Source organism: Scyliorhinus canicula, chromosome 7 (genome assembly GCF_902713615.1).
Source record: "Scyliorhinus canicula chromosome 7, sScyCan1.1, whole genome shotgun sequence".
NCBI classification, from domain to species: Eukaryota; Metazoa; Chordata; class Chondrichthyes; order Carcharhiniformes; family Scyliorhinidae; genus Scyliorhinus; species Scyliorhinus canicula.
Genome location: NC_052152.1, coordinates 124,325,213 through 124,350,262, shown reverse-complemented (window position 1 = coordinate 124,350,262; position 25,050 = coordinate 124,325,213). Strand labels below are relative to the sequence as shown.

The 25,050-nt window shown below is 51.6% G+C and overlaps 1 protein-coding gene across 7 annotated transcripts in view; it reads left to right on the top strand.

The window, feature by feature from the left end:
• The window catches only part of LOC119969344 (synaptonemal complex protein 2-like), an 855,597-nt gene that overhangs the window by 306,205 nt on the left and 524,342 nt on the right, over positions 1 to 25,050 (top strand). For all 7 annotated transcript variants that reach the window (XR_005461337.1, XM_038802871.1, XM_038802868.1 and 4 more), the window contains exons 9-10: positions 4,600 to 4,660; positions 14,581 to 14,624. Coding sequence is in view for 6 of the 7 variants with exons in the window: in XM_038802871.1 (XP_038658799.1) it covers positions 4,600 to 4,660; positions 14,581 to 14,624 (105 nt within the window). In the remaining variant the exon portion in view is untranslated. The remainder of the gene's footprint in view (positions 1 to 4,599; positions 4,661 to 14,580; positions 14,625 to 25,050) is intronic.

The window sequence follows — 25,050 nt, the reverse complement described above, 5'->3', positions numbered from 1 at the left end:
CAAGGATCAAAGGTTTCTGGAATTTTAATAAGAATTGATGGTTAATTCACTAGTATTGTAACTCCGGGTCACGTGGGGTTGGAATTGACCATGCACTTGCGCAGTGTGCCGTAACATAATTTGGGGTTCGTTCGGGATTTTTGGAATGCTTGGACAGTGAATTTGGGTTACAGTGTAAATTAATAGACACCAGATTTGCAGTGATATAATAGGATGGCTCTGGAAGCTGCTAAGCATTTTCTTCAGGTGGCTGACTTAACTCTGGTTTATTTAAAAGAACTTTGCAAAGTTAAGCTCGTCGAAATAGAGGTACTTGCTAGAGCTAAGAAGGTGGAGTTGATTGAAGTGATTGCTCAACATTTACATTTGAAAGAGATGCTGGGAACATAGTTGTGCCAATTAAGTAGTGTAGCATCAGGGATATGTTGTGGTGGGGATGTTGAGTTGGAGAGAGTTCAGTTGCAGTTGGAGCATGAAAGGGAATTTAAAAGAATAGAAATGGAGATGCAGTGAAAGGAAAGGGAGCTGAAGCAAAAGGATCAAGCAAAAGGAATAGAGCTGAGGCATATGGAAAAAAGACAAAACATGGAGATGGAAGTGAAGAGGTTGGAAAGAGGGAGGAAAATAAAAAGAGAGAGAAAAGAAAGGAGAGAGGAAAAGGAAGAGTGAGAGTGGAAAAATAAAAAGAGAGGAAGAGGAAAAAGCAAGTGACAGATTTATATCTTAGGGCACGACAAATGAGTGGGGGCTGCCAAAAAGTGGAGGGGTACTTAAGCCTCAAACGGAACCAGTGGCGGAATGTTTAAATTTATACAGGCCCTCCCGAAATTCGATGAAAAACAGGCAGAAACCTTTTTTAGGGATTTTGAGAAAATAGTAAACTAAATGCAGTGGCCAAAAGAAAAATGGGCTTCACCCTTGCAGGGTAAACTGATGGGGCGGGCACAGAAGGTTAATGCTTTCCCATCAGAGCAGGAGTCTGACAATTATTACACGGCAAGAAGGGTTATTCTGCATGCAAATGAATTGGTTCCAGAAGCATATAGGCAAACGTTTTGGAATTTAAGGAAACAGCTGGGACAGACGTAGGCAGAATTTGAATTTGAAAAATTTTGAAGCAAATTAATTTTGATAGGTGGGTTTGAGCATTGGGAGTTGCAACAATCTATGAGGCTCTTATAGAGGTCATTCGCTGAGACAAATTTAAAATCCGTACCTCCTAAGTAAGAACCAATGTTGAAGACCAGAGAGTGAAGGTTGCAGGGCAGGCAGCAATTATCATAGAATCATAGAATTTACAGTGCAGAAGGAGGCCATTCGGCCCATCGAGCCTGCACCAACTCTTAGAAAGAGCACCCAACTTAAGCCCACACCTCCACCCTATCCCCGTAACCCAGCAACCCCATCTAACCTAAGGGCAATTTAACATAGCCAATCCACCTAACTTGCACATCTTTGGAAGGAAACCGGAGCACCTGGAGGGAATCCACTCAGACACTGGGAGAATGTGCAGACTCCGCACAGACAGTGACCCAAGCCGGGAATCGAACCTGGGATCCTGGAGCTGTGGAGCAACTGTGCGAACCACTGTGCTACCGTGCTGCCCAATTATGGCTGATTCTGAACTAATCCATAAATTTAAATCTTTGTATCATCGCCTCCATAATTTTTAAAAGGATAGGAAATAGGAGAGTGAAAGGAAGGCCAAGGTAGGGAACGGATTGCTGGGATCTCCTCTTGAGATCTCCTCAGTCCAGGAATGAAGGGGCTGAGGGTGGACGTGAGACTTGGAAGCCTAGGTGTTATCATTATGACAAGGTGGGACACATTCATTCAGCATGTTAGAAGTTGCAAGGAAAGCCCATGGGATTTGTGGAGGTCCATAAGGAGAATTCTGAAAAGGGAACAGAAATGGAGAACACTACAGAGCAGACTCTGGCTTTAACTGGACTTAGGAGACCTGAGGGGAACACAGCAGTGGGAGCAGGTGTGAGGAATATGAGAGATATGCCGAGTTTATGTCTAAAGGGGAGCTCACCCAATTTCCTCAACTGATGTAGCCAAACCCATAACTATCTTAAGGGACACAGGTGCTACTCAACGTCATAAACTGGAGAAGTCTTTTTGTTCCCTCCAGAGAGCTCAATGATAACTGAGGTAGTATTGAAGGGGATAGGTGGAGATACATCCCAGTTCCATTGTATGAAGTAGTCGATTGGGAGCCCCTGTGTGGTTGGGATCTGGACAGGGTGATACCTTGGCACCCCTGATGCCACTGACACTGGCACCCTGGCAGTGTCATGGGGCAAACTGGATTGAAACCCTGCTCATTGGTAAGTTAGAGTGCTGGGTGGGTCCAGAGGTCACGGTGCCGGTTGAAGGGGGGGGGGGGGGGGGGGGGGGGGGGCTGGTCTCTGGCAAGCAGAGCTCATTGTGCAGGAAATGATACGAAGGGCAACCTCGGTGGGCCATTGGTACCTGGGACTTCGATGTTGTGCCCATTTCGGAGACATGGATAGAGCAGGGAGAGGAATGGTTGTTGCAGGTGCCGGGGTTTAGATATTTCAGTAAGCTCAGGGTAGGTGGTAAGAGAGGGGGAGGGGTGGCATTGTTAGTCACGGACAGTATTACGGTGGCTGAAAGGAAGTTTGATGAGGACTCGACTGCTGAGGTAGTATGGGCTGAGTTTAGAAACAGGAAAGGAGAGGTCACCCTGTTCGGAGTTTTCTATAGGCCTCCGAAATGTTCCAGAGATGTAGAGAAAAGGATTGCAAAGATGATTCTGGAGAGGAGCGAAAGTAACAGGATAGTTGTTCTGGGGGTCTTTAACTTTCCAAATATTGACTGGAAACACTATAGTTCAAGTACTTTAGATGGGTCTGTTTTTGTCCAATGTGTGCAGGAAGGTTTCCTGACGCAGTATGTAGATATGCCAACAAGAGGCGAGGCCGTATTGGATTTGGTACTGGGTAATGAACCAGGACAAGTGTTAGATTTGGAGGTAGGTGAGCACTTTGGTGATAGTGACCACAATTCGATTACGTTTACTTTAGTTATGGAAAGGGATAGGTATATACCGCAAGGCAAGAGTCGGGGCAGCACGGTAGCATTGTGGATAGCACAATCGCTTCACAGCTCCAGGGTCCCAGGTTCGATTCCGGCTTGGGTCACTGTCTGTGCGGAGTCTGCATATCCTCCCCGTGTGTGCGTGGGTTTCCTCCCGGTGCTCCGGTTTCCTCCCACAGTCCAAAGATGTGCAGGTTAGGTGGATTGGCCATGATAAAGTGCACTTAGTGTCCAAAATTGCCCTTAGTGTTGGTGGGGTTACTGGGTTATGGGGATAGGGTGGAGGTGTTGACCTTGGGTAGGGTGCTCTTTCCAAGAGTCGGTGCAGACTCGATGGGCCGAATGGCCTCCTTCTGCACTGTAAATTCTATGAAAAAAAAAATATCTGGGGGAAAGGCAATTATGATGCGATGAGGCAAGACTTAGGATGCATCGGCTGGAGAGGAAAACTGCAGGGGATGGGCACAATGGAAATGTGGAGCATGTTCAAGCAGAGATCTCGGTGTCCATGTCCATAGATCCCTGAAAGTTGCCACCCAGGTTGAGAGGGTTGTTAAGAAGGCGTACGGTGTGTTAGCTTTTATTCACCTGAAGAAGGAGCCGTGCTCCGAAAGCTCGTGTTTGAAACAAACCTGTTGGACTTTAACCTGGTGTTGTAAGACTTCTTACTTAGCTTTTATTGGTAGAGGAATTGAGTTTCGGAGCCATGAAGTCATGTTGCAGTTGTACAAAACTCTGGTGCGGCCGCATTTGGAGTATTGCGTGCAGTTCTGGTCACCACATTATAGAAAGGATGTGGAAGCATTGGAAAGGGTGCAGAGGAAATTTACCAGGATGTTGCCTGGTATGGAGGGAAAATCTTATGAGGAAAGGCTGAGGGACTTGAGGCTGTTTTCGTTAGAGAGAAGAAGGTTAAGAGGTGACTTAATTGAGGCATACAAGATGATCAGAGGATTAGATAGGATGGACAGTGAGAGCCTTTTTCCTCGGATGGTGATGTCTACCACGAGGGGACATAGCTTTAAATTGAAGGGAGATAGATATAGGACAGATGTCAGAGGTAGGTTCTTTACTCAGAGAGTAGTAAGGGCGTGGAATGCCCTGCCTACAACAGTAGTGGACTCGCCAAAACTAAACGCATTCAAATGGTCATTGGATAGGCATATGGACGATAAGGGAATAGTGTAGATGGGCTTTAGAGGGGTTTCACAGGTCGGCGCAACATCGAGGGCCAAAGGGCCTGTACTGCGCTGTAATGTTCTGTGATCTATTCTTTGCCAAGGCCCAGGAATGAAGCAGAGTCCCATTTAATATTTGGGCCATTCTGACACTGCAAACGCCCCGAAACAACAGCTAAATGCACCCAACATGGAACCCTGTTTCATTTCCGTTAAATCACACCAAAGTCTGTGCATGCTGATTAGTGCCCTGATTATTAAATCATATAAACCAAATAAAATGAAATAATGTGTGCAATTTGTATATGACATATTTCAGTGATGGTCTAATCAACTAGATATTTTCTGTCAACAGCACAGCTGATGTTTACAGTTTTGTTGGCAGTTCGACAGATGAACCCACTATCACACTGGGGGTAAGTGTTCACAATTCTAACAGTTCACATATCCTTTAAAAGAGAACAATTGTAGAAGGGCAGTAAGTTAGAAAATGTTTTTATCGGATATCAAAAATTATCTTGCATCTGATGCTATTAAACACCACAAAAGAGAATCAATATTCTCATTTTGACTCTCCCCGCCTCCTCAAATTCACACCTAAGCATACCTCACACAGCAACATATTGGGAGATCACAGGTTTCTGAATTCACACAATCTAACAGGTAAGCAACTACCTATGAGGTTCTAAGAGAGGTCATTCGCTGAGACAAATTTAAGAATCCCTATCTCCTAAAGTAATGGTTCCTAGAGTGAAGGTTGTAGGGTAGGCAGCAATTATGGCTATTCCATAAACTTAAACCTTTGTACTGTTGCCTTTTCTGTGGCTCTGCTGTAACTATGGCAATCAGTGAGGTTGCCCTCCTTCCTTTGATATCTATATTCTAATGCTCAGAATCGTCAGGTATCAAATGATACCACCACAAAGTTCAACCGGCTATCGATCAAAGAGCCAAACACCAATTAGTTAGTTCAAGGTCAAGGGTACTTTATTTACACACACAATCAATCATGCAACATAAACACTACTAATTAACTACACCTATTGACTAAGATAACCTGCATTTAACTTCAGGCACCCAGCTTAGGTCAGAGGAACAGTGACCGTTGTTCGATTCTGGATCTATCGGGTTCAAAGGAGTAACTGCTGCTCAGCTAGGCTCATCTGTCTGGTAGCGGGCGTTGAACTTGGACTTGCTTCTGGTGGTGCTGCGATTGGAGATGGTCATTGCCGGGGCGCCAGGTCCAAAAGAGGACAAGCACATGGTGGACTCTCTTCTTACGCTTGGGGGTTTTCGCGCTCTTTTCGGCGGTCCTTCGGTTTTGACCCCACTAATTGGGTGATCCCTGATTATTATGTTTGATTCGAACCAATAAATGGGCGGGTGCCTGGATGGCTGGGCATGTCCCAAGCGGTCACTGACCCTGTTGTTTACACTTCCCTAAAACAGGGAGTGGCGCCAAAATGTCTGGGACTGTACCGGTCGCTCAAGTACCAGTCCTTTGTCTGGTGGAGATGGGCCATCAAATGCTAATCTGTCCATCAAATGCTAATTGGCCGGGGTTTCGATACCGTCTGGATTCCTTACTCCGCAAATATACATTTTAGGCTCTGAGCCTTTCTGAATCTCGCATTGTCCATTTTACCCGCTAGGCTTTGCGAGCTTCTCTGTTCCTGGTTGTAAGTGGTCATCCCAGATGGCTACACTCCGCCCTCTTGATCCTCAACGCGAAGCGTGAAGGATCACACTACTGGATCTTCTCCTGTTCTCTGACATACCGGGTACTCTCAATCAAGGACAGTTTGTACCGTACTCTGTCCTATGGGTCAAAATAGTTACCTAAGTTTCCCTAACACAACACAGGTTCTAAAAATTCCTAAGGGGGCTGATGTACCATCAATTCGACTCAAGACACATTTAGGATCCGAACTGTGGCTTTAATCAGCTAGTTGTTAGCCCAGTGGTCGACTACAGAGAATGGCCGACCTCCGAGAACTCTGGGTACTTATACCCCGCCTCGGAGGCAGGGCCTACTTGCTTCTCGACCAATTGGAGAGCAGTCACATGACTAGTCCCAACCAATCGGACGAGAGACACATGACCAGCCAGAGCCAATGGGAAGCCAGTGCTCTGCACCAATGGCAGTGCTCATATCCATACCACCACATTCACCCCTTGTGGAAAAAGAAGGGGGGGGGGGGTCCGAGGACTGGTGGTATGAGCAGCGAAAATCGATAGGAGTAAGCTGCCCACTGGCTCGTGGCAAAACAATACTACTACTAATAACAACAGAATAACATTAAAATATCCAAAAAAGAGTCCCATGGCCGCATCAGATGGAGACGATCAGCCTGTCTGGTGCCCGTGGTGTTCTGGAGGACCGTCGTAGTGGAGCCGGTGACGTTGGGCCGATGGTCGTCCTTGCCTCCAGGAGCGTTTTGGTCATAGATGTGTCTCCGTACCCCGGGCCGGTGGTGGAGACACTGTAATCGGGGGAGAGGGGGCATGTGCGCTGGGTCGTGGGGGCACGGGGGGCGCTGGGGGGAATTGGGGTTGGGGGGGGGGGGAGGTGTTGGTGTAGGGGAAGAAGGCCGCACGCCGGCGGGTGCCAGGTCCCGAAGCGAGACCGTATCCTGCCGACCATTGGGATACTCCACATACGCATATTGTGGGTTGGCGTGGAGTAACTGGACTCGCTCAACCAACGGGTCGGACTTGTGCACCCGCACATGCTTCCGGAGCAAGGTGGTCCCGGGGTTGGCCAGCCAGGTTGGGAGAGGGGATCCTGAGGACGACTTCCTGGGGAAAACAAGATGACGTTCATGAGGTGTTTGATTAGTGGTAGTACAGAGGAGAGACCAGATTGAATGCAGGGCATCGGGAATGACTTCTTGCCAACGGGGAATAGGGAGATCTCTGGACCGTAGGGCCAGCAGGATGGTCTTCCAAATGGTGCCATTCTCCCGCTCGACCTGACCGTTACCCTGGGGGTTATAACTGGTCGTCTTGCTAGAGGCTATGCCCCTGTTGAGCAAGAACTGACGCAGTTCGTCACTCATAAAAGAGGACCCCCGGTCGCTGTGGATGGACGCGGGGTAACCGAACAGGGAGAAGATGGATAGGAGGGCCTTTATGACGGTTGTTGTGGTCATGTCGGGACAGGGAATGGCGAAAGGGAATCGAGAGTATTCGTCGATAACACTCAAGAAATAAGTGTTACGGTTGTTGGAGGGGAGGGGACCCTTGAAGTCTATACTGAGACGTTCAAAGGGGCGGGATGCCTTGATCAGATGCGCTCGTTCGGGGCGGTAGAAGTGCGGTTGACACTCGGCGCAGACGTGGCAGTCCTTAGTGACGGTCCTGACTTCCTCGACGGAGTAGGGCAGGTTGCGGGTCTTAATAAAATGATAGAAACGGGTGACCCCTGGATGGCAGAGGTCCGTGTGGAGGGAGCGGAGGCGGTCAATCTGCGCGCTGGCGCAGGTACCGCGGGATAGGGCATCGGAAGGCTCGTTGAGCTTCCCAGGACTATACAAGATATCGTAGTTATACGTGGACAACTCGATCCGCCACCGCAAGATCTTGTCGTTCTTGATCTTGCCCCTCTGTGCATTGTCGAACATGAAAGCTACTGACCGTTGGTCTGTGAGGAGGGTAAATCTCCTGCCGGCCAGATAGTGCCTCCAATATCGCACAGCTTCGACTATGGCCTGTGCCTCCTTTTCCACCGAGGAATGGCGGATTTTGAAAGCGTGGAGGGTTCGTGAAAAGAAGACCACGGGTCTGCCCGCTTGGTTCAGTGTGGCCACCAGAGCTACGTCAGACGCGTCGCTCTCGACCTGGAATGGGAGGGACACGTCGATAGCATGCATCGTGGCCTTTGCGATATCCGCTTTGATGCGTCCAAAGGCCTGGCGTGCCTCCATCGACAGGGGAAAGGAGGTGGACTGGATGAGGGGGCGGGCTTTGTCGGCGTAGTTGGGGACCCACTGGGCGTAGTATGAGAAGAAGCCCAGGCAGCGTTTGAGGGATTTGAGGGAGTTGGGGGGGGGGGGGGGAAGTTCCATCAGGGGGCGCATGCGTTCGGGATCGGGGCCTATCACTCCGTTATGCACTACGTAGCCAAGGATGGCTAGACGGTTGGTGTTAAACACGCACTTACCCTTATTGTAAGTTAAATTAAGGAGTTTTGCGGTTCGGAGGAATTTTTGGAGGTTGATGTCGTGGTCCTGCTGGTCGTGGCCGCAAATGGTGACGTTATCGAGATACGGGAAGGTGGCCCGTAAACCGTGCTTGTCGACCATTCGGTCCATCTCCCGTTGGAAGACCGAGACTCCATTTGTGACACTGAATGGAACCCTGAGGAAGTGGTAGAGGCGCCCATCTGCCTCAAACGCAGTGTACTTTCGGTCACTCGTGCGGATGGGAAGCTGGTGGTAGGCGGACTTAAGGTCCACCGTGGAAAAGACTTTGTATTTCGCGATCCTGTTAACCAGGTCGGAAGTACGGGGGAGAGTATACGCGTCCAGCTGCGTAAACCTGTTGATGGTCTGACTGTAATCGATGACCATCCGGTTTTTCTCCCCAGTCCGAACTACCAGCACTTGGGCTCGCCAGGGACTGTTGCTGGCCTCGATAACTCCTTCCTTAAGGAGCCTCTGGACCTCGGACCCGATGTAGGTCCGGTCCTGGGCATTGTATCGTCTGCTCCTCGTGGCGACAGGTTTACAATCTGGGGTGAGATTAGCAAACAAGGAAGGGGGGTCCACTTTGAGGGACGCGAGGCTGCAAACAGTAAGAGGAGGAATATAGCCGCCGAATTGAAAAGTCAAGCTCTGCAGGTTGCACTGGAAGTCCAGGCCCAAGAGTGCCGGAGAGCATAGACGGGGGAGAATGAGGAGTTTGAAATTTTTGAAAACCCTCCCCTGGACTGTGAGGTCCGCTATGCAGCACCCGGTTTAATTTAACGTCTTACCATGTCGGGGTGGAAAAAACTTTCCGTGCTCCCGGAGTCCAGCTGGCACCTTGTTTTGTGTCCGTTGAGCGTTTCCGTTGTTGTAGTCTTGGCGAGCGTGCGTGGTCGCGACTGGTCAAGCTTGATGGAAGCCAGTTGTGGTGAGAGTTCCAGATCCTCTTCAGTGGCAGAGTAGTCGCTTGCAGGGCCTTCCGAGTTGGCCCAAGATGGCGGCGCCCAGGACCCGTACGTGGAGTCGGAGTCCCAAGATGGCGGCGCCCAGGACCCGCACGTGGAGCCGGGGCCCCAAGATGCCTGTGGGAGCCTCGTGGCGGCTGGGGGCAGTGTCAGCGGCGTCTGCGGGCCGGTCTCGGCAGCTGGGGGCGCGGGTCGGGAGGACCGTGGGGCCGTTGCGGGAGCCGGGAGGCGGGCCGGAGAGGTTGGTGTGTGGCGTGGGGTCCTGGGGGTGCGATCTGCGGTCGCTGTGCGGAACAGCAGCGACCGACTTGGTCTGGCAGACCACCGCGTAGTGGCCCTTCTTCCCGCAGCTCTTACGCAGGCCGGGCAGCGCGGGCAGGGGTGCTTTGAGAGGCCACAGAAATAGCAACGGGGCCCCGCTAGTTTGTCGGAGCGACCCGCGACGCAGGCTTGGGGGGGGGTCGGGGTCCACGGAGGATGGGGGTGGCGCGTGCCTTGAAGTCCAGGGGGTTGCTGCGCGGGCGTTCAGGTCAGCAACCTCCAGGGAAATTGCAAGAGTCCGTGCCTCAGCTAGGCTGAGGGTGTTCTTCTCCAGCAATCGTTGGCGGATAGAAGGAGACTGCATGCCAGCAACGTAAGCGTCTCTGATTAGAAGTTCCATGTGCTCCGTAGCCGAAACGTGGAGACATGCGCACGTTCTCCCTAGAGCTGCGAGGGCCTGGTAAAACTCGTCGAGGGACTCACCAGGGAACTGTTGTCTGGTCGTCAGGAGATGCCGTGCGTATACTTCGTTGACTGGACGGAGAAAGTGTCCTTTGAGAATCTCCATGGCCGCATCAAAATCGCCTTCGTCCTCGATCATTGCGTAGACCGATGTGCCCACACATGAGTGGAGGATGTGGAGTTTCTGCTCCTTGGTGGGCTTGCTAGCTACAGTCGTCAGGTAGCTATTAAAACACGACTGCCAGTGTTTAAAAATTGCAGACGCATTTGCAGCATGCGGACTGGTGCGGAGGCAGTCAGGCTTGATGCGGAGCTCCATTTCAAAATTCTAGCTGATTAAATTGATGTACCATCAATTCGACTCAAGACACATTTAGGATCCGAACTGTGGCTTTAATCAGCTAGTTGTTAGCCCGGTGGTCGACTACAGAGAATGGCCGACCGCCGGGAACTCTGGGTAATTAAACCCCGCCTCGGAGGCGGGGTCTACTTGCCTCTCGACCAATTGGAGAGCAGTCACATGACTAGTCCCAACCAATCGGACGAGAGGCACATGACCAGCCAGAACCAATGGGAAGCCAGTGCTCTGCACCAATGGCAGTGCTCATATCCATACCACCACAGGGGCATTTAACATTCAAACCTACATTCCAGTCTCCTTACACAAAAAGGGGAACCTCTAACCAGATTACACTCATGCTGCTATTTAACAATCAAAGAACTTATCTTACAATGCAAAAAATATAACCAATAGCAGCATCACATTTCTACTTATCAAATGTCTATGTACAAAGAAGTAACTTTATGAAAGAAACAACAACGGCAGAATGTATTAGGAGGAAAGGTTCAGAAAGAGTGTGGGGTTTGCTGGCGTCTGAGGGAAGGGGCTCTAATGGTGCACACTATGGAGGGTGGGAGTCTCTCCTTCTTTGTAATTTTCCTTGTAATTTTCTTTGTTCTTTCGGGTGGGAACAGAGGGAAGTAGACCTTGGAAAATAGGAGACAGGTTTAGATAAAGGATCTGGATCGGCGCAGGCTGGGAGGGCCGAAGGGCCTGTTCTTGTGCTGTAATTTTCTTTGTTCTCCATTTCCGAAGTCTGATTGTCTGGATGACACTGCACGATATAGCTATGACCAGTAAGGCTTCTACTGTGTATGACAGGGAGTACCGTTTTATGAGATTCTCACACCAAGTGGGGGTATCAGTGGCTGAGTCTATGTGTGGTGTAGTGTCCGGGCTGGGGGTGTTGTGTTGGGTAGTCGTGTTCGGGGCCTGTATGGTGAGGGAGGTAGGGGTGGGTAACGCGCGCAACTGTATTGTTCCAGAAAAGATCATGATGCAGATCACCGGGTTCGTCTTCATCTTGTCTGTGCCTTTCTCCGTCTTCAGGTATCTTCGTATCTTCCTGGGGGTACAAGCATAATATCTGTTATTATCTTAATATTATGCTTAATATCTCGTTTGTCTTTCTGTTTCTCCTTAACGTCAATTTCCCATTTAGAATCGTCACCATATGTGACTCCCTCATTTTTTTTTGCATAACCATTTGGGAGACAAGACATCCCAAAAAAATATCCTATCACAGTGCGACCACTCTCGCAGGTTGTGTTTGATAGGCTGAGTGGGTGGACAATTTCTCCGTCCTCTGCAAACTCGTTTTCCAACCAAGTGATTTGAACATGTAAATGGCAGGTGAGGGGGTAGCAACCGAAGGGTCGCCGGAAAGGGGCAAAAGTGCATTCACTTCCACAGATGTGAAAGGAACAGCAAAAGAGTTTTGAAAACAATTCTCCGGATAGAACATAGAACAATACAGCACAGAACAGGCCCTTCGGCCCTCGATGTGCTGAGCATTGTCTGAAACCAAGATCAAGCTATCCCACTCCCTGTCATTCTGGTGTGCTCCATATGCCTATCCAATAACCGCTTGAAAGTTCCTAAAGTGCCTGACTCCTCTATCACAGCAGGCAGTCCATTCCACACCCTAACCACTCTCTGAGTAAAGAACCTACCTTGGACATCCCTCCTATATCTCCCACCCTGAACCTTATAGTTATGCCCCCTTGTAACAGCTACATCCACCCGAGGAAATAGTCTCTGAACGTCCACTTTATCTATCCCCCTCATTATCTTATAAACCTCTATTAAGTCGCCTCTCATCCTCCTCCGCTCCAAAGAGAAAAGCCCTAGTTCCCTCAACCTCTCCTCATAAGACCTATCCTGCAAACCAGGCAGCATCCTGGTAAATCTCCTTTGCACCCTTTCCAATGCTTCCACTTCCTTCCTATAATGAAGTGACCAGAACTGCACACAATACTCCAAATGTGGTCTCACCAGGGTCATGTACAGTAGCAGCATAACCCCACGGCTCTTAAACTCAAGCCCCCTGTTAATAAACGCTAACACACTATAGGCCTTCTTCACGGCTCTATCCACTTGAGTGGCAACCTTCAGAGATCTGTGGACATGAACCCCAAGATCTCTCTGTTCCTCCACATTCCTCAGAACCCTGCCGTTGACCCTGTAATCTGCATTCAAATTTTTTCTACCACAATGAATCACCTCGCACTTATCAGGGTTAAACTCCATCTGCCATTTTCTGCCCAGCTCTGCATCCTATCAATGTCTCTTTGCAGCCTCTATCCCCCCAAGACTCTCTTTACTGAGAGTGGAAGCAACATTGTGACCTTTTCATGCTTTGAGTGACTGTAAATAAACTAACGCTTGCAGTTCAAGTTTGCTGCAGGGTTATTAGTACAGATTTCGATCACACCAATATGGAAGGGTTGGGAAATATGCCACCACTTACAAAGAGGGAAAAATTCTATAAATCTTTCCATATATGGATACGTAGCGAGGGGTTAAATTGGTACTGTTTCCCTCCTCTCCATAACAATCTAAATACCTCTGATATGATTTAAAAGTAACCATTTTGGATGAACATCCTTCACTCTTATTTGGTCAGTTCTTTGTAATGTTGATGGATGTACTTCAGTGCGTAATACTTCACCCAGGGATGACAGGCTCATGCTATGACACCCTGGGCGAGTGCACAGTCAGTTACAGCTCCACAGATGCCTGACTTCCAACAGCAGTGAATTAACCAATAATTTGTGTATCTTCCTAAGAATTTTAACTCTTGACTGCTCCAATGAGTTACAGACACTAAATTTATAAGTAAAGCATTAACAAACTGTTTATTATTAAAAAGAAAAAAAGATGAATCTATAAAAAAATAACAAGACAATGGTCTACCTAATTCCAAAACCCCGTCCCACCCTCCTGCAAGACAGACACAAGGTAAGGGTTAGTAGGAATAAAATAAATAAGTATTCAATGGTAAGTTTGAAATTACTCTTCACTACTGCGGTTGCAGCCTCTGGGAAATAGATTTGCTCAAGGACTTTTGGGTCAGTGCAGTTCCATGTTTCCGCCACCAGATGGAGATGGATACAAGAATTTTCAGGTCAGCGCAATTCCAATCGCAGGCCACCAGATGACGCTCTGCACAGGATAGAACATAGAACATAGAAAAAACAGCACAGAAAACAGCACAGAACAGGCCCTTCGGCCCACGATGTTGTGCCGAACATTTGTCCTAGATTAGGAACAAATTCATCTACACCCCATCAGTCTACCGTAATCCATGTACCTATCCAATAGCCGCTTGAAGGTCCCTAATGTTTCTGACTCAACTACTTTCACAGGCAGTGCATTCCATGCCCCACTCCTGGATTAGTGCTCTTCTTCCACCAGATGGAGCTTTTGCCTCCCCGTGTGATTAATACAGCTTTGACCCCGAAACTGGCAGTCTTTTGCTGGCCTGATTTTGTACAAGACTCTGGCGGATTTATCACAAATGCTCACACCATAACCTTCAATTTCAAGCTCTTCCCAGCCCTTCAGTCACAGAGTTAAAGAGTACAGACCTGGTGAGTGACTGTTGTTTTCTTACTCCAGAAGCCTTCCACAAACTTGAGTGTTGTCTTCCTTCTCAGAACTGGCTTTGTGGCTTGAAATATTGCCTGGGCGAGAGAGAAAGTGCCACCCAGCTGAGACTATCACATCGACATCACGGGTTCTGCCACAGAACAAAAAGGGCGGTTTTGGGTCAGTCCATCAGAGCAAGGATAGTCCAGGTCTGCCTAAAATCTGTAGTTTAAACAGAAATCGCAAATGGTGCAGGAATGTTGTAGCAGCTATCCAGAAGACTAGACCAAATCAGGCAGCAGGACAGTAATAAACAGAAACACAGGGCAGACAAAAGGGTTTTACCACACTATCCCAATACTAGCCAGGAGAACTCGAGCAACTGTGAGCTTCATTTAACATCATTGAGTAAATTCAACTTGCAGTTTATGAAAGAATATAAGAAACTGTGGAGGAGCTAATAACTTGAATGGAAGAAAATAAGTGATTAGAAAAACATAGATTTAATCCTCGTGCTCTGCTTTTCCTAGATGAAATACAAGACAGTGTCTGAACGAATCTATGCAAATAAAAGGTATGTAATAAATTTTACAGTTTTAATGTTCCTGTTGATTTATTCTTTTGAAACATCACCATGTGAGATTGAATGAACAAATGTTGCAAAGTCAAGTCAGTTCACATGAGGCGTTGAGAGGTTGGTCCCCTCACAGCAAGTGAGAACTAATGATTTGTAAATGTTGTGGGTATGAAGTTCCAAAGTTCACTTTTTTATCCATTCAGGGGATAGGGATATCACTGGTCAGGATTAGCATTTATTTTTAGTTAAGAGTCCACTACATTGATGTGGATCTTGAGCCATGTTTGTGGCTGGAAAAATGGTTCAGGAGGGAGAGCTTTAGATCCTTGTGTAACTGCTGGGACCAACCATAGGTGAGGTGGGACCGGTACAGACCAGACAGATTGCACCTGAGCAAAGCTGAGACAGTGTTCCTTATGGCAAGTTTTCCGAGTGCTATTGGTGATGATTTTCACAAACTTGGCAGGGGTATGAAAACCAGGAGGTAATTGCAATGTGGAAATATTATATTGTGACTCGAACAGAGATCTGGGGCGAAATTCTCTGCAGACCGTCGTAACGCCGATTTCTGGCGAGCAAAATTGGAGTAGATGACTCCGGCGTGGGGGCCTTCTTTTAGGCGGCGATTCTCCGTTCCCGGAGGGGCCAGCAGCTGACTGACGCGATACGCGTCAGTTTCACCAGCTGCGGAAGTGGTGAGACCCGGCGTTTTTTGGAGGAGTGGAGGAGGAGGAGGAGAGAGACTGACCCGGTGTTTGGGGGGGGGGGGGGGGAGGAGGAGAGAGACAGACCCGGCATTTGGGGGGGGGAGGAGACAGACCCGGCATTTGGGGGGGGTTCCGCCATTTGGGGGGGGGAGGTTTCAGCATTTGGGGGGGGGGGTTGCGGCATCGGGGGGGGGGGGGTTGGGGCAGTGGCGTGCAGAGAGGGGGGGCGACGGATGCCCGGGGCCAATGCACCGTCACCCCCCCCTCTGTACGCCGCTGCCACCTACCCCAACCACCCCCCCCTCACCACCCCTACCTCCCTCCCCACCACCCCTACCCCCCCACAACACCGCACCCCCCCACCCCCCACTAACGCCGCACCCCCCCCCCACTAACGGAGGAAGGAAGGGGGGGAGGAAGGAAGGGGGGGGAGGAAGGAAGGGGGGGAGGAGGAGAGGGGGGGGTGTGTGGGTACCGGCCTTCAGAGGGAGGGGGGGGTGTGGGTACCGGCCTTCAGAGGGAGGGGGACAGGGTGTGGGTACCGGCGTTGAGGGGGGGGACCCGGCGTTGAGGGGGGGGGGACCCGGCGTTGAGAGGGGGGGGGCCCGGCGATGAGGGGGGGGTTGCGGCGTTGAGGGTGGGGGGTTGCGGCGTTGTGAGAGATGAGGGGGCGGCGTTGGAGGGGGGTAGGGATGGTGGGGAGGGGGGTAGGGGTGGTGGGGAGGGGGGTAGGGGCGTTGGAGGGAGGTAGGGGTGGTGAGGGGGGGGTGGTTGGGGTAGGGGGCAGCGGCGTACAGAGGGGGGGGCGACGGTGCATTGGCCCCGGGCATCCGTCGCCCCCCCCTCTCTGCACGCCGCTGCCCCCAAACCCCCCCCCCCGATGCCGCAACCCCCCCGATACCGCAACCCCCCGATACCGCAACCCCCCCCGATTGCCGCACCCCCCCCCCCCCCCCCCCCCCCCCCCCCACCCCCGATGCCGCAACCCCCCCCCCCGATGCCGCAACCCCCCCCGGATGCCGCAACCCACCCCCCGATGCCGCAACCCACCCCCCGATGCCGCAACCCACCCCCCCGATGCCGCAACCCACCCCCCCGATGCCGCAACCCACCCCCCCCGATGCCGCAACCCACCCCCCCCGATGCCGCAACCCACCCCCCCCCGATGCCGCAACCCACCCCCCCTCGATGCCGCAACCCCCCCCGATGCCGCAACCCACCCCCCCTCCCCCCCGATGCCGCAACCCACCCCCCGACACTGAACGGCGTCAACCATCTTCAATGGTTGACGCCGTTTGAAAGCAACTGTGATTTTCGCCGACGTGACCCGAGGCCACGTCGGCGGGACTTTGGCCCATCCGGGCCGGAGTATTGTGGAAACTAAAAAAAAAATGAAATCCCGCCGGCGCCAGCTGTTTTCAGAGGCTGCCGGCGGGATTTGCACAGCACCGGTTTTTGGCTGGTCAGAGATTTAAAAACCCTGCGGGAGCGGGATTAACGCCGCTGCCGACCGATTCTCCGACCCTGCGTGGGGTCGGAGAATTTCGCCCCTGGTTTAAACAAGGGCAGGGCTGGGTGTTCAATATTCCTCGATGCAAGATGTTTAGCAAAGATAAGAAAGGAAGAAAAGAGGGAGAGGTAGTGGTATTGAATAAAGAAAGTATTGCAGTGTTAGAGAAAGAGGATGTTTCGAAGGGATCAAGGGCAGAATCTATTTGGCTGGAGCTAAGGAACAAAAAAGGTGCAATTACATTGCTTGGTGTAGTTTTAAAGCATCAACTGGTATTTGGAGGAACACCTTTGCGTAGAAACGTGGAGGAGCTGCAAGAATTAGAGAATACTTGTAATTAGGCATTTTAGATAGGATTTAAACCTGGAAAGTAGTAATCTAAAGGGAAGACAAGGGCAAGAGTTCCAAGTGTGTGTTCAGGAAATTTTTCTTCAGTGTGTTCCCACTCCAGTGAGGAAGGAGACACTGCTGGATCTGGTTCTTGGAAATGAGGTGGGCCAAGAAGATCAAGCGTCAGTAAGCCAACATTTAGGGGATGATATTCATTGTATCATGTATTTTCGGCCGACCCATTGGCGGTCATTTCCCTCAAAATCAAGGGTGACCGCCGTCAGGCTTGGTGTGTCTTCAGATGACACAGGAGCCTGATTCTGGATCCACAAGTTCTTCTGTGGTAGGGGGTATGTTGTTACACAGAGGAAGTGGAATTTGGTGCACTTGGTTAGCTCTCCTCTCCTTCCTCTGTCACCGCCGTTCTGCCTTGCTGTCAAGTGGCTGAGCCTCAAAACAGTCTGTGCCTTGATGGAATGGGTAAAACCATGCCAAGTAAGCTGTAGCTTTATCCTCCCAGCCAGTAATATACATGCCTCCATGCTTTGGGGTGGTCTTGAGCAGATCCTTCTATCTTTTTGCTTGGTTGCTCTTAGAACGTTGGCAGGAAAATGGTAACTGAATAATGGGCTACCTTCAAAAAGAGATGATTTGTGCAAAGTAAAGATATATTCCCTTAAAAGAGAAAGTTAGGGCAACAAATACAGAGCTCCCTATATGAAAAATGTGATAGTAATTAAGATAAAGAAGAAAAATTGTGCTTATGAAAGATGTCAGATAGAAAATCTAATAGAGGACCAAGCTGAATATAAAGGTTCAAAAAAGAGGTTAAGAGGCAACTAACAGAAGAAAAGAAGAATTATTAAAAGGTGTTTCAAGGACATAAGGAAGGACTTTTTTACGCAGAGTGTAGTGGGAGTCTGGAATTCGCTGCCCAAGTTGATGCTGGCTGCAGAGACCCTAAACTCTTTTTAAAAAGTATCTGGATCGCGACCTTAAATGCTGCAAGATACAGGATAATGGACCAGGTGCCAGAAGGTGGGATTAGAAAGGGCACTTAAGTGTCCTCGGGCTGGCATGGGCAAGATGGACCGAATGCCTCCTTCTGTGCTGTAACATTTCTATGATTCTATTCCAGGTTTCTAAAAGAGACTGGCAGCAAGCATAAAAGTGAATCCCAATGTCTTCTGTACAAATATAGAATTCCAACAGTGCAGGAAAGAGCACCCGACCTAGGCCCACTCTACTGTCCTATATTTCTGTACCCCACCTAACCTGCACATCTTTTATGACGCCAAGGTCAATTTCACTTGGCCAATCCACCTAACCTGCAAATCTTTGGACTGCGGGAGGAAACCGGAGCACCCGATGGAAACCCACGCACACACAGGGAAAAACTGCAAACTTCACACAGTCATTCAGGCCGGAATTGAACCCGGGACCCTGGTGCTGTGAGGCAGCAGTGCTCATCACTGTGCTACTGTGCCGCCCTATATAAATGGTAAAAGGATCGTAAAAGAAGGAATAAGGCCAATTCGAGATCAAAAAGTGAGTTACACATGATTGCAGAGGACATAACTGAGGCACTAAATTAATACGTTGCCTCTGTTTTTAAATGCCTTCTCTTTTCCCGACCTGCAGAGAATGCATTTCGGAGTACTGCCAGCAATGCTTGCTATCTACCTGGCCACAGCTGCCATTATGGATGCACGGAGGTGGCATAGGGCCTGCTCGGAGAAGACCCTGGACATGAGGAGCCTGTCCCAGTGTCAGCGGTCCAAAGAGCTAAGACAGAGATGCAAAGGAGGCACTGCATGAGGGCATGTAAATTGCATTGGTGCCTGTCCTCTGAGGAGTTGCAGGATTGCGTATGCCATCAAAGACTTTGGCTAACCAGGGGGACTTGCCAGGTGGCCCACCTGGCATGGCAGGGTATGAAGGAGGACAACCTCGCCCAGTGGTCGTCAAAGTGACGCCCTTTTATGCCACTGTACCTTTGCAGGAGCCAAGTGGGGATGTCTCAGACATCTGCACACAGGTGCATCTGCGCTGTTGCGGATGGCCTTTGCACCCGGGCAGCGGACTATATACACTTCAATCTGGCCCAAGCACACCAGCAAGATGTGCTGCCATCGTTGCCATGCTCTCGGTCAAAAGTATGATTGATGGCACTATGAGCGCCGGATCATCGGTGGGGGGGGGGGGGGGGGGGGGGGGGTGCCCTTCATCAATTGGAAGGGCTTCCAATCACTGACCACTAGCTGGACGTCATGCACGTCTGTGCTCAATACCCAGGCAATGCACGTGATGCATGCATCCTAGCGCACTTGTTGGTTCCCGGCACCTTTGAGGGTTGACTTGTGGGTGATGAGGACTACCCTCTGAGGTCTTTTTTTTTAAATAATTTTTATTGGAATATTTTACAGAAAATATGACAACAAAAAATGAAATGCAACAAAATAACCCCATAATAACTGTAACACCCCCAAGACTGTATCAACGCATATATCACATCCCCCCCCCCCCCCCCCCCCAAACCCAGTGAACAACAAGAGAACTTAAAAATAAATTAAAATTAAATAAACAAACATAGTCATTGTCCCCCCCCTTTCCCCCACCCTCTTCCCCCTATTCCCCCCCCCCCCCCCTCTCCACCCCCTCCCCCCCCCCCCCCCCGGGTTGCTGCTGCTGCTGTCCCAGTACCCTATCGTTGAGCCAGAAAGTCGAGGAAAGGTTTCCACCGCCTAAAGAACCCTTGTACCGACCCTCTCAGGGCGAATTTGACCTTCTCTAGCTTAATAAAACCCGCCATGTCATTGATCCAGGTCTCCACGCTTGGGGGCCTCGCATCCTTCCATTGTAGCAAGATCCTCCGCACGGGCAACTAGGGACGCAAAGGCCAGCACACCGGCCTCTTTCGCCTCCTGCACTCCCGGCTCCACCCCAACCCCAAAAAGCGCGAGTCCCCAGCCTGGCTTGACCCTGGATCCTACCACCCTCGACACCGTCCTCGCCACCCCCTTCCAGAACTCCTCCAGTGCCGGGCATGCCCAGAACATATGGGCATGGTTCGCTGGACTCCCCGAACACCTGACACACCTGTCTTCGCCCCCAAAGAACCTACTCATCCAATACCCGGACATGTCGGGCCCGGTGCAGCACCTTGAATTGGATGAGGCTAAGCCGCACACATGAGGAGGAAGAGTTAACCCTCTCCAGGGCATCAGCCCATTTCCCATCTTCGATCTGTTCCCCCAGTTCCCCCTCCCACTTAGCTTTCAGCTCCTCTACTGACACCTCCTCCACCTCCTGCATTACCTTGTAGATATCAGATATCTTCCCCTCTCCGACCCAGACCGCCGAAAGCACCCTGTCGCTCACCCCCCTCGCGGGAAGCGAAGGGAATCCCTCCACCTGCCGCCTAGCAAACGCCTTTACCTGCAGATACCTGAACATGTTCCCCGGAGGGAGCCCAAATTTCTCCTCCAACTCCCCCAGGCTCGCAAACCTCCCATCAATGAACAGGTCCCTCACCTGTCTGATGCCCGCTCTGTGCCAACCCTGGAATCCCCCATCAATGTTCCCCGGGATGAACCGATGGTTCCCCCTTAACGGAGCCTCCATCGAGCCCCCCACTTCTCCCCTATGTCGCCTCCACTGCCGCCAAATCTTGAGGGTAGCCGCCACCACCGGACTCGTGGTATACCTCGTAGGAGGGAGCGGCCACGGCGCCGTTACCAGGTCCCCCAGGCTTGTATCTCCACAGGACGCCCTCTCCATCCGTTTCCATGCTGCCCCCTCCCCCTCCATTACCCACTTGCGCACCATCGACACATTGGCCGCCCAATAATACCCCGAGAGATTGGGTAACGACAGCCCCCCCCCCCATCTCTACCCCGCTCCAAGAAGACCCTCTTCACCCTCGGGGTCCCATGAGCGCAAACAAAGCTCATGATGCTGCTAGTCACCCTTCCAAAAAAGGCCCTAGGGATAAAGATGGGCAAACACTGAAAGAGGAACAAGAACCTCGGGAGAACCGTCATTTTGACAGACTGCACTCTACCCGCCAACGACAGCGGCACCATGTCCCACCTTTTAAATTCCACCTCCATCTGCTCCACCAGTCTGGTAAAATTAAGCTTATGGAGAATCCCCCAACTCCTGGCCACCTGCACCCCCAGGTATCTGAAACTCTTCACTGCCCTCTTAAACGGGAGCCTCCCAATTCCCTCCTCCTGATCACCCGGGTGTACTACAAATACCTCACTCTTGCCTAAATTTAACTTATAGCCCGAGAAGCCCCCAAACTCCGCTAAAAGCTCCATCACCCCCGGCATTCCCCCTTCTGGGTCCGCCACATACAACAGCAGGTTGTCCGCATACAGCGATACCCGATGTTCCTCCCCACCCTGCACCAGACCCCTCCACCTCCCAGACTCCCTCAACGCCATAGCCAGAGGTTCAATCGCCAGTGCAAAGAGCAAGGGGGACAGGGGGCACCCCTGCCTGGTCCCACGGTAGAGCCTAAAGTACTCCGATCTCCTTCCATTGGTAACTACACTCGCCATCGGAGCCGCGTGGAGCAACCTCACCCATTTGATGAACCCCTCCCCGAATCCGAACCGCTCCAGCACCTCCCACAGGTACCCCCCCTCAACTCTATCAAACGCTTTCTCTGCATCCAGCGCCACCCCTCCACCGCCGGCATCATAATAACATTTAGCTATCTCCGCACATTCGTGTTGCGCTGCCGTCCCTTGACAAATCCTGTCTGATCCTCGTGTATCACCCCTGGCACATAGTCCTCTATCCTGGTGGTCAGGATCTTCGCCAGCAACTTAGCGTCAACATTGAGGAGTGAGATAGGCCTGTATGATCTACACTGCAAGGGGTCCTTATCCCGCTTCAGGATCAGAGAGATCAGCGCCCGTGACATCGTCGGGGGCAAAGTCCCCCCCTCCCATGCCTCATTGAAGGCTCGCACCAACAGGGGACCCACCAGATCCGCATACTTTTTATAAAATTCCACCAGGAACCCATCCGGCCCCGGCACCTTACCTGACTGCATTTGACCAATCCCCCTGACTAGCTCCTCCAACTCTATCGGCGCCCCCAGCCCCTCCACCAGCTCCTCTTGAACCTTTGGGAAACATAATCTGTTCATGAAGCTCTCCATCCCCCCCCCCCCCCCCCCACCCCCATTCGGAGGCTCCGACCGGTACAGTTCCTCGTAGAAGTCCCTAAAGACCCCATTTACCTCTGCCTCCTTCTGCACTACATTCCCACCCTTATCCGTCACTCCACCAATTTCCCTAGCCGCATCTCGCCTACGGAGCTGATGGGCCAACATCCTGCTCGCCTTCTCCCCATACTCAGATACCGCGCCCTGCGCCCTCCTCCACTGTGTCTCCGCCTTTCTGGTGGTTAACAAGTCGAACTTGGCCTGCAAACTACGCCGTTCCCCCAGCAACCCCTCCTCCGGTGCCTCCGCGTATCTCCTATCCACATCCAGGAGCTCCCCCACCAGTCTCTCCCTCTCACTCCTCTCCCTCCTTTCCCTATGGGTCCGGATGGAGATCAGCTCCCCCCGGATCACTGCTTTCAGAGCCTCCCAGACCATCCCCACCCGGACCTCCCCCGTGTCATTGGTATCAAGATACCCCTCAATACTTCCCCGGACCCTCCTACACATCTCCTGATCAGCCAGCATCCCCACATCCAGGCGCCAGAGCGGGCGCTGGTCCCGCGCCTCCCCCATCTCCAGATCACCCCAGTGCGGAGCATGGTCCGAAATTGCTATGGCCGAATACTCTGCATCCTGCACCTTCGGGATCAATCCCCTGCTCAGGACGAAAAAATCTATTCGGGAATAAACCCTATGGACATGAGAGAAAAAGGAATAGTCCCGCGCCCTCGGCCTCCCAAACCTCCAGGGATCCACCTCTCCCATCTGGTCCATAAACCCCCTCAGCACTTTGGCCGCCGCCGGTTTCCTACCCGTCCTTGAACTGGACCGGTCCAGTGGGGGATCCAGCACTTTGTTAAAGTCTCCACCCATGTAGGGCAGCAGGGTAGCATGGTGGTTAGCATACATGCTTCACAGCTCCAGGGTCCCAGGTTCGATTCCCGGCTGGGTCACTGTCTGTGTGGAGTCTGCACGTCCTCGCCGTGTGTGTGTGGGTTTCCTCCGGGTGCTCCGGTTTCCTCCCACAGTCCAAAGATGTGCGGGTTAGGTAGATTGGCCATGCTAAATTGCCCGTAGTGTCCTAAAAAAAGTAAGGTTAAGGGGGGGGGTTGTTGGGTTACAGGTATAGGGTGGATGCGTGGGTTTGAGTAGGGTGATCATGGCTCGGCACAACATTGAGGGCCGAAGGGCCTGTTCTGTGCTGTACTGTTCTATGTTCTATGTTCTATGATCAGGCCCGCTGCCTCCAGGTCCGGAATGCGGCCCAACAAGCGCCTCATGAAGCCGGCATCATCCCAATTCGGGGCATATACATTAACCAACACCACCTTCTCTCCCTGCAGCCTACCCTTCACCATAATATATCTGCCCTCCTTGTCCGACACCACCTCAGCCGCCTCGAACGCCACCCTCTTCCCCACCAGAATCGCCACCCCCCGGTTCTTCGCGTCCAATCCTAAGTGAAAAACCTGCCCTACCCACCCCTTCCTCAGACGAACCTAGTTCGCCACCTTCAAGTGGGTCTCCTGGAGCATAGCCACGTCCGCCTTCAGCCCCTTCAGATGAGAAAATACCCTAGTTCTCTTAACCGGCCCATTCAGCCCCCTCACGTTTGGTGATCAGCCGGATCAGAGGGCAACCCGCCCCCCTCCCCCGCCGGCTAGCCATAGCTTATCGACTAGGTGGATATCGGGTTAGGTGGATTGGCCATGCTAAATTGCCTGTAGTGTAAGGTTAATGGGGGGATTGTTGGGTTACGGGTATACGGGTTACGTGGGTTTAAGTAGGGTGATCATTGCTCGGCACAACATCGAGGGCCGAAGGGCCTGTTCTGTGCTGTACTGTTAAAAAAAAAAAAAAAAAGACTGCTTGCCCCAGGCCAGCGCGCCCCGCCCGACCCCGTTCCCCATGGCGATAACGCCTCTCCTCTACCCCCCCCCCCCCCCCCCCCCCGGCCCACACCAGCTCCTTCCTGACCAATCCAGCAGCAACCCGGTATCCCCCCCCACCCCACCCCCCAGGCTAGGACCCCTCCACGATGGACGCACCATCCGTGGTACTTCCGTGAGTCAGCTGACTTCTGCTGACCCCGGCAGCTCCCGGCAAAACCCGTCCCCTCCCGGCATGGGGTCATCCCCCTCTTGCCACACCTCCTTGGCACCGCTTCAGCACGGGAAAAAAAAACCAGTAGAGGCCATGCCCCCACCGCCAGCTCCACCCCCCCTGCCCCGCAGCGCGGGAAACCAGAGGAAAGCCCGCGCTTTCATACTGCCACACCCTATCCTTCTGCGCAGCTCCCCAAAATCCAGTTTCACCCCAACCCCCAGCCCCGTACAGAAGAGAAAATAAAAAAACACAAACCCCCAACAGTCCCCACATAACCCACAACCATACCCAACAGACAGACCCACCCGGAAACAGAGCAAAAAAACCCAGCATAAAAACACATGTCAAAATTACAAAACAGCAACAGCAAAAACACCAACGGCCATAGTGTGCCCCCAGACCCTAGTTTGAGTCCAGCTTCTCCGCCTGTACAAAGGCCCACGCCTCCTCCGGGGATTCGAAGTAGTGGTGCCGGTCCTTATATGTCACCCACAGACGCGCAGGCTGCAGCATTCCAAATTTGACCTGCCTGGCATGCAGCTCCGCCTTCGTCCGGTTGAACCCGGCCCGCCGCTTAGCCACCTC